Source organism: Rhinopithecus bieti, unplaced genomic scaffold, assembly GCF_001698545.2.
Source record: "Rhinopithecus bieti isolate Rb0 unplaced genomic scaffold, ASM169854v2 scaffold_1063, whole genome shotgun sequence".
NCBI classification, from domain to species: Eukaryota; Metazoa; Chordata; class Mammalia; order Primates; family Cercopithecidae; genus Rhinopithecus; species Rhinopithecus bieti.
Window position 1 is genome coordinate 56745 of NW_016803245.1, and position 10290 is coordinate 67034.

At 38.6% G+C, this 10290-nt stretch overlaps 1 protein-coding gene across 2 annotated transcripts in view; it reads right to left on the reverse strand.

Annotated features, from left to right (window-relative positions):
• The window catches only part of STX11 (syntaxin 11), a 52277-nt gene extending 45503 nt beyond the window's left edge, over nt 1-6774 (reverse strand). Inside the window, exons 1-2 of one of the 2 annotated variants that reach the window (XM_017870777.1) lie at nt 6667-6774; nt 5944-6132 (exon numbers count right to left, since the gene is read on the reverse strand). In XM_017870777.1, the coding sequence (XP_017726266.1) occupies nt 5944-6016 (73 nt within the window). In that variant the 5' untranslated portion in view covers nt 6017-6132; nt 6667-6774. The remainder of the gene's footprint in view (nt 1-5943; nt 6133-6666) is intronic. The other variant, XM_017870784.1, reaches the window with a different exon arrangement.
• Between the last annotated feature and the right edge of the window lie 3516 nt (nt 6775-10290).

Genomic DNA, 10290 nt, shown 5'->3' on the forward strand with positions numbered 1-10290 from the left:
TGAGCAACATAGGGAGATCTCATCTTTACTAAAAATCAAAGAATTAGCTGAGTGTGGTGGTGCATGCCTGATGTCCCAGCTACTAGGAAAGTGTTGCAGAGATGCCGGTAAATGTGGAGGCAATAATGTATTTTATCAATGAAATTAAAAGCAAAGGCCAGGCACTGTGGCTCAGGCCTGTAATCCCAGCACTTTGAGAGGCTGAGGCGGGTGAGTCACCTGAGGTCAGGAGTTCAAGACCAGCCTGACCAACATGGAGAAACCCTGTCACTACTAAAAATACAAAATTAGCTGGGCATGGTGGCGCATGATGACAGGGTTTAGAGTATGGCCAATCTAAATTATCTTCCGCAGTTGATCTGCCCACACTCAGCTGGAACCCCAGCTTATTCTTGGGTTATTCTTGTTTTACAGATTTCTCTGGAAACCTTAGCTCTCCCCTCCAGTCTGGAGTTTTTCAGAGGTGATGACTGATAAGGACCTTAGGGTGAAGCTCAGATAAAGCAGAGTTGGCACTGGGTGCGGGGTGTGGCCATTGCATGGAGGTCTGTCAGCCGCGGCCATCATCCTGCACACTAGTGCCGTTCCTGATTTACAGAGCTCATAAACCCATTGAATGCCAGGGTTGGAAGGTCCTCTAACACAGCCACCCTTCTGAGGTGCAACTCCTTCACGGCTCTCAGTCAAATAGTCATTGCGTATCAACTACCATTTCTCTTTTTCATGCTAGTTCGAGAACTCTTTGCAGACAAAGAATATGTTTAAACTTCTTGTATTGTTGTGATAAAATATTTACAACATAGAATTTACCATTGTAACTATGTTAAAGTGTACAGTGGCATTAAATCAGGTACATTCACATTGTGGTGTAACCAACACCACCATCCTGAACGTTCTTATCCTGCCAACTAAAACTTTGCACCCGTTAAACACTAACTCCCTAGTCTCTCCTCCCTCTTACCATTAGCAACCACCATTCTACTTTTTTTCTTTACTAACATCTCTGTCAGTCCTTGATAACCACAATTCTACTTCTGCTTCTATGAGTTCAATGTTTTTAGATCCCAGATGTAAATGTCATCATGTGGTATTTGTTTTTCTGTGCCTGGCTTATTTCACTTAACATAATGTCCTCCAGGTTCATTCATGTTGTCGCAATGACAGGATTTCCTTCTTTTGTAAGGCTGAAAGTACCCCATTGTGTGTATATATATCACATTTTCTTTATCCATTCATTCACTGTTGAACACTTATGTTGATTCTATGTCTTGGCTCTTGTAAAATGCAGCAATGAACATGGACGTGCAGAAATCTCATCACACTGATTTCATTTCCTTTGGATGTATACCCAGTAGTGAAATTGCTAGATTCCATCATTTTACTTTCTGCCTTAATGAATGTGACTGCTTACATACTACCTCACATAAGTGGACTCATACAATATTTGTCCTTCTGTGACTGGCTTATTTCACTTGGCATTATGTCTTTAATGTTTATCCATGCTATATGGAGCATGTGTCAGAATTTCCTTCCTTTCTAAGGCTGAGTGATATCTCATTGTATGTATATACTAGATTTTGTTTATCCATGCACCTGTCAATGGACACTTAGGTTGCTTCCACCCTTTGGTTATTGTGACTAATGCTGCTATGAACATGAGTGTACAAATATCTCTTAGAGTCCCTGCTTTCATTTTTGGGGGTATATACCCAGAAATGAATTTGCTGGGTCATATGATAACTCTATGTTTAATTTTTTGTAGAGTTATCATATACCATTTTCCACAACAACCAAGCCATTTTACATTTATACCTGCAATGCTCAAGGGTTCCAATGTCTCCACCTCCTTGCCAACACTTACTTTCCTTAGGCTATCTTTGATTTCTATTTCATACCCTGCAGGACACATGATATTGTATGAGTAAATTATTGACCCTGCTATTAATCCTGTCAAAAAGGAAATGAGGTTAAATGAAGCAACTTGTGCTCAGCAAGTCTCAGTTAGTACACCTTGTTCTAGATTTGCACTGTTCTTTACCAATTAATTTTTTAATTTTTAAAAAATTAAAAATAATTAATTTTATTCATTATTCTAAATGAATAAAAATTAAATAAAATTTAAAATTCAGTTCCTCAGCCACATTAGCAACATTTTAAGAACTTAACAGCCACCATAACTAGTGTCTACTATTTTGGACAGTGCAGAATATAATATTTCCATTATTGTAGACAGTTATTAATATTTGGCTTCTATATTGGACAGCACTTTCTAGATTCTGGTAGCCACCTCTGCCTCATCTTACAAACAATATTTGAATAAGCTTTTCCAGAACTGGCCAACTTTAAATTTAAGTTTAAGATCTTTCTTTCAGGAAAGAAAAAATATGCTGCTTAAAACTCTGTGACTTTTTTGTACCTCAACGGCTGCTCTGTAAACTCTCTAATTTTCATGTTTAAACATTGTATTTGGACACTCAGTGGTCATGTGAATCTGTTGCTCTTTATTACCTCTGTGAATGCAGACTTACAAAACTAGTTAAAGCTTTGTCTATATCATTCAACTCACCTACTAAATCATAAGTTTCAAGAAGGCAAGGATTATGTCTGTTTCACTTACTCCTTTTTACCTAAAGCCTAGCACAATACCTAGACCATTTGAGACACTCAATAAATATTTGTTGAAAGATGATTTAATGAATGACCATAGTAAGCACTGAGATGAAGGCCCTGATACAGCCTTTTGGAGGGAGGCACCTAGACATAACAAGACCTGGGAATATCTATCTAGCTCTCATATATTAATAGTTAGAAAAGATGTTTTTTCTTACAGAGCATAGATTTTTAAGCTAGGGTCTTTTCCCCATTATTTAAAAAATGACTTAAAATTTAATTCCTATAAGGATCTTGTCTAATGCATGTTTATAAAGCTACTACTCTGATTTGTAAACACCTGTTACCATAAGTGAATATAATAATGAGAACAAATAAATTCTAGATTTGTATAGCATCAGCATGTGTGCAGAGATCTCCTTTTGCCCCTCCAATCCACTTTCTGCCTCCCTCCTACCTGTTCTCTGACTTGGGAGTCTGATCTGAATGGATTATTCTGACAGCTGCCTGTGCCCCATAGCTTTCCTGCCAATAGGAAAACTCTGACAGGAGACCAGGGGCAGGGAATGAGGTCAGGAAATTTATTCCAAATAGAAGTTCGTGTGTGCCCCTCAAGAAAACATCCCAATTCCTCTAAGGTGGTCTCCTCTACATGTCTCTCTCTCCCTTCCTGGTTTCAGATACTTTTCCAAACTCGTGATTCCCAGTCAAAGGTTCCATTACAGCTCCCCTCCACCCTGTCCATATCTTTATAATAGATCCCTTGTTTAAAACCTCTGCTTGAATTATCCTAATTTGCATATGCCATCCATGTCCCTTTGGGACTTTAACTAATACAGTTTTCTTAATTAGTAGCTAGAGCATAGTCTCTAAATCCCATCTCTGAAAATTTTATAAGTACAATCCTGACAGAAATGTTCCCTAGGGATATTATCATATCATTATTTCAATCCACTTGTTAGCTTTATGAAGAAGCCAGACTGTATGTCATATAATTGTTCTCCAGTACAAGCAGACTAGAAATATATTCCCAGATTCACAGGCAAATCTTTTTGCATATAGCTTTTCTACGTAAAAGGTAATTTATGGAAACATACAAATGAGAAATGTTTCTGTGTTTTGAATTGGTACCTAATATTTTACATATTATGGGGTACATATGATATTTCGTTGCATGCATAGAATGTATAAGGATCAAGTCCAGGTATTTGGGGCATTCTTCACCTTGAGTATTTATCATTTCCATGTGTTGGAATCATTTCAAGTTCCCTATTTTAGCTAATTTGAAATATACAATACAGTGTTGCTAACTGTAGTTATGAACTGTTATGGAACATTAGAACTTACTTCTTTTATACAACTGTAATTTGTACCCTTTGACCAGACTCTCTTCATCCCCCTTTGCACTCACACAACATTCCCAGCATCTGGTATCTATCATTCCACTCTATACCTCGATGAAATGAACTTTTAAGCTCCCATGAGTAAGAACATGTGAAATCTGCCTATGGCTGGCTTATTTTATTTAACATAGTAACCTTCAGTTCCATCCATTTTGCTGCAAATGACATGATTTCATTCTTTTGTGGCTGAATAGTATTCCATTGTGTTTATATACCACATTTTCTTTATCCCATAAATGGAAATTTACAAAGTAAAATCAAGTTAATTGTTAAAGTTTTAAATATTTCAGTGTATAATAAAAGAGTTAAATATTTCAGTATGTAATAAGCATATTTTAAATTACTTCTAGATATGTGATGAAATCTGCAAAGGTTTCAGTACTGCAAACAAGTCGTCATTACTCACATACCACAGAACACAGTTTTTATCCCTTGAAGCTTGTTTTAAATGTACAATTTTTAGCAAACATGAGATCATTAAAAAATATAAACCTAATAATGCTGATACCAATATTAAAGATAACCAGTACTATTATTTTGGTTACAATGTGCCAAGTATCATGTTCACGTTGTTGTATATTATTTAATTTCTCATCACCAATCTGTGAGATGTACACAACTCAACCCTATTTAAGAGAGGAATAGACTGAACCATATAGCCTCCTGTCCACTGTCCAGGAAACAACAAGCAGAAGACTTCAGATTCAAATACTGGTGTGCAACACAAAAATCCAGGTTCTTCACCGTTAATAATTCAAGAACAATGTTAGAGACCACAGAAGAGGCCGGGCACAGTGGCTCTCGCCTGTAATCCCAGCACTTTGGCAGGCAGAGGTAGGCAGAGTGCTTGAGCCCAAAAGTTCAAAATCAGCTTGGGCAACATGGCAAAACTCCATCTCTACAAAAAAATACAAAGAAATTAGCCAGGTGTAGTGGTTGGTGTCTGTAGTCCCAGATACTGTGTATCTGGGAGGCTGTGTTGGGAGAATCACCTAAGCCCAGTAAGTCGAGGCTGCAGTGAGCTATTATTGCACCACGCACCCCAGCCTGGGCAATGGAATGAGACCCTGTCTCAAAACAACAACAAACTGAAAATAATGACTTTCCAAAGCAAATGATTTTTTTCATCCTGTTATCTGCACAAAAGGGTAATATGAAACTCAAGGTAAGCTTAGAAAAAATACTGAAAAAAAGAAAAGTATGCAATAGATAACTCTTATAGAAAAGCAAACTTCTTGTTATTTACTAAGATCATTTCTTTTTCCAAGTTTGATACACCCATAGAGGTAGAAAACATGTGGCGAAAAATTGTATTATGTTGGTATTTGTTAAATTGTCCTCCTGCCTACAATTCCTGAATTGACACTATTGCATCTTTATTTTAACCCAGATTTCAATTAAGTAAAAACTTTTCTTTGATATATTTGCTTACTCGTAAGAGGCTGAAGTTTGATATGTACTGGTTGCTCTAATGTATACAAATAGAACAAAAGTTTTCTGTGAAGGAGATTGGGTTTTTAAAAAATCTGAGCTAGAGGTAATCTAGTTGATCCGTTTAATAGCTCCTGATGGAAACCAATTTTTCTGCAACTGTGATTTTGCATAACAAGTTGCAAAAGTATTTTAAGATCAGACTGTTACTCAATACTCATTTCTGGTAAACTCCTTTTTGCACCATTGCCTTCATCTGCAGAACAGATAAAAGTGAAACAGAAAAGCACAAACAGAATGTAACACATAAGCCATGGCTTTTACAGATAATAGTTTAGCCACAAGCCTTGAAATATTGGTTTTGAATGTGAATAATTAGTTTTCAAAAAGTATAATTTTCACAAATACATTAAACATTTGCACAGCCGTATTCTGTTCATTTAGATGAATTTGTGCCATCTATTTAGAAACTCTGAACTTTCACGCCAAGAAGCCTTACTTTGGGGCTGAGATCTGGCTTTCTTCTCTTCTTCCTCCCCTTCATCGATTTCATCCCCTGGAGGCTGCTCCATGTCTTTGTCTTACTGTTCCCTTTGGCACTCTTCAGATGGACCCATTCCTTCTTCATGGATGGTTTATAGTTTCTGTGAATTCATGGACCACAGCCTGCTAGCAAACTTTCATGACCCTGAAGAAAATTTGAAAGTACAATACTGGCACCACAAAAAAACAAGTTGTTTCAAATGATGAATTGGGCCAGGCCCGGTGGTTCACACCTGTAATTCCAGCACTTTGGGAGACCAAGGTCGGAGGATCACTTGAGGTCAGGATTTCAAGATCAGCCTGGCCAACATGGTGAAACCCCATCTCTACTAAAAATACAAAAATTAGCCAGGCATGGTGGCATGTGCCTGTAGTCCCAGCTATTTGGGAGGCTGAGGCAGGAGAATCGCTTGAACACAAGAAGCAGAGGTTGCAGTGAGCCAAGATCACGCCATAGCACTCCAGCCTGGGTGACAGAGTGAGATTCTGTCTCAAAAAAAAAAAAAAAAAAAAAAATAATATATTATATATATTAATATATATATATATATATTTATATAATTATATATTATAATATATTATATATATATATATATATAATAATATATATATATATAATATATATGAATTGACCACAAATGGCAGAGTAAACAGGTTGAAGTCTGAGCAGTGAACTCACCGATTCAAGGGATAGTCTTTCCTTGAGACATCTGCCTCTGTGGGTGATGATCTTGTTGATACTTTGCAGAAGTTGACGGATGTTCCTCTCAGTCCTGTCAGTTCCTTTCCTTGTGTGCCCCAGGTGTGAGGAGTGATCTTTGGTAGGGTCTAACATGGCTTGCGTCACTCAGGGTGTTGAAAACATGCTGCTGTAGCTGATTTCTTTAAACCCTATTTTCTACAGGTTGGTGATGAAGAAAGGTGAATTATGAAACAGGAACTTTTGTCACAACCCTGTATCCCTAGTCACAAAGAAACATTTACAAAAGCCCACATGCAAACCAGAATTCATAATTGATTACTGTGCAAATGTGGGTGCTAGACATAATTTATTTACACCTATTACACAGACCTGGCACAGCATCTCTGCAAATTAATGAGTGGATCCCTTTTCAAGAAAAAACCAATGTGGCACCCAGTGTTGACAAATTATTTCTATCACAGTGTTACTTGAATGTAATATAAACACAGTGTTACTAAATGTAAACAAGCTATAAATTCCTTATGACTGTAGATCCTTTAAAAAACTATAAAATCCAAACCAATTTACACAATAAAAGCATAAAATTAATAATAATATTAAAATAGACTGGGCACAGTGGCTTATGCCTACAATCCTAACACTTTGGGAGGCTGAGATGGGTGAATCTCTTGAGCTCAGGAGTTTGAGACCAGCTTGAGCAAGGCCCCATCTCTACAAGAATAAATAAATAAATAAATAAATAAATAAATAAATAAATAAAGCAAAATTAGCCAGGTGTGATGGTGCAAGCCTGTAGTCCCAGCTACTTGGGAGGCTGAGGTGGGAGGAGCACCTGAGGTCAAGGCTGCAGTAAGCCATAATTGCACCACCAAACTCCAGCCTGAGCCACAGAATGAGACCAGTCTCAAAATAATAATAATAATAAAACAACATTGATTTAACATTGTTTTGATGAAACTAAGCCACAAAAGTTTATTCTAAAAGTAAAAAAGGTCATTTGGGTGTTTTGTATTTCACTTGTTAGCTATGTGATTCTCTTTATTTTGAATATATTTGAATATGAATTTGGCTACAGAGAGCTGCTTCCTTGAGGTTACACCTTCCTCCAGCAGCTTGTGTCCTGTGCTAGGGATAAAGTTGGGTCCATCTCAACTCTATGCAGGATACTCTGATGAGCACAATATGCTACAGGTCAGGTTGACTGAGGCTTTGCCAGTCGTCCATCCCAGTTTCACTTCTTCCTCTGTCCAATTCTGCCTCCAATATCTTCCTTTCATGGGTGTTGATGCCTAATAAACATCTTATATCCCAAACTCTGTCTCCACAAATTCTTCTAGACAACCCAATCTGCAATACTGCACTACAAATTTTTGGTTGTTTGAATTTGGCTAACTAACCTCTCTGTGCCTCAGTTTCCTAATCTGTAACATGAAAATATTAAAATTATATTTCCCTTAATATGAGACACCTTTGCTTGTAAGATACACTTCTGTTTCATATGTCATTAAAAAAGAAAAAACTGGTTGGGTGCGGTGGCTCACGCCTGTAATCCTAGCACTTTGGGAGGCCGACGCAGGCATATTGCTTGAGCCCAGGAGTTCAAGATCAGCCTGGGCCACATAGTGTCTACAAAAAATACTAAAATTAGTCAGGTGTGGTGGTGCCCTACTGTAGTTCCAGCCACTCATGAGGCTGGATCTCTTGAGCCCAGGAGGCAGAGGTTGCAGTGAGCTGTGATCATGCCACTACACTGCAGCCTGAGTGACAGACTGAGATCCTGGAAAAGAAAAGGAAAAGAAAAAGAAGGAAAGAGAACTTACATGAAGGAGGCACTAACAGAAGATCTCCATACAGAGCTGACACAAGTTGATGTGGTTAGGCTGTGTCTCCACCCAAATCTCATCTTGAATTGTAATCCCCATGTGTCTAGGGAGGGAAGTTATTGGATTATGGGGGCGGTTTCCTCCATGCTGTTCTTGTGATAGTGAATTCTCACGAGATCTCATGGTTTTATAAATGGTACTGCACTCTCACAGTCACTCCCTCCAGCTGCCTTGTGAAGAACGTGACTGCTTCTCCTTTTGCCATGATTGTAAGTTTGAAACTTACATGGCCTCCCCAGCCATGGTGAACTGTAAGTCAATTAAACCTGTTTCCTTCATGAATTATCCAGTCTTGTGTATTTATAGCAGTGTGAGAACAGACTAATACATAGGGTAAGGAAGAAATAAAACTACTCTACAGAAAAAGATAAGAAGAAAGCTTTTGTATCTTAATCTTTTTTTATGAAAAGAGATTTTATAGTTATTATTTTTATGATATATCATATTATTGAATATAACAGATTGCATTTTCACAAATGGCAAATGAAGCAAAGAATAACATTTCTCTTTGATTCCCAGGAACCTCAAAATCATCTGTCTTTTGGAGGGTTCCATTTTTTATGACTCTGTGATACTATCCATGAGGATACCAACAGTGCTTAGTAGTAACAAACATTTTGCTAAGCTGGTCTATCTGGGTCCTTGCTCAAGGTGCTCATATTCTTCTAATCTGGTTCTGAGCACCTGGTCATGTGTTTCTTAGTTATTATGCACAGAATCTGTTTAGAGGGATAGGTTTGGTATGTTCATATGGAATGTCCACAGAAGGGTGGTAGCATAATGTCATCCTGCCATCAAATATCAAAGCAAGCTCTACTTTGCATTTATAGTCACCTGAAAGAGAAGAATACATGGGATTATTCAAATACTCAATTGATCCAAAAGAAGCAGAAAAAGAGGAAAAGGGGAACAAAGAACAAATGAAACAAACAGAAAACAAATAGCAAGATGTTAGATTTCAGGCTAACACATAAATAATCACATTAAATATAAGTAGTCTAATCACTCTAGTTAAAAGGCAGAGATGGTCAGACTGTACAAAAAAGAAAAATGCAACTATATGCTGCTTACAGAAAAGGTACTTGTTAAATATAAAGACACAAGTGGCGGGGGGTGGGGGTGCGAGCAAGATGGCCAAATAGGAACAGTTCTAGCCTCCAGCTCCCAGCACCAGTGACACAGAAGACGGGTGATTTCTGCATTTTCAACTGAGGTACCAGGTTCATCTCACTGGGGAGTGCCGGACAATCGGTGCTGGTCAGCTAGAGCAGCCCAACAAGCGACCAGCGAGAGCTGTAGCAGGGTGAGGCATCACCTCACCTGGGAAGCGCAAGGGGGAAGGGAATCCCTTTAGAAACTGAGACACACAATACTTGGAAAATCAGGTAACTCCCACCCTAATACTGCGCTTTACCAAGGGTCTTAGCAAATGGCACACCAGGAGATTATATCCCACACCTGGCCAGGAGGGTCCCATGCCCACAGAGCCTCCCTCATTGCTAGCACAGCAGCCTGAGATCTAACTGCAAGGCAGCAGCAAGGCTGGGGGAGGGGCGCCCGCCATAGCTGAGACTTGAGTATAGGTAAACAAAGCAGCCTGGAAGCTCAAACTGGGTGCAGCCCACCACAGCTCAAGGAGGCCTGCCTGCCTCTGTAGATTCCACCTCTGGGGGCAGGGCATAGCTGAACAAAAGGCAGCAGAAACTTCTGCAGACTT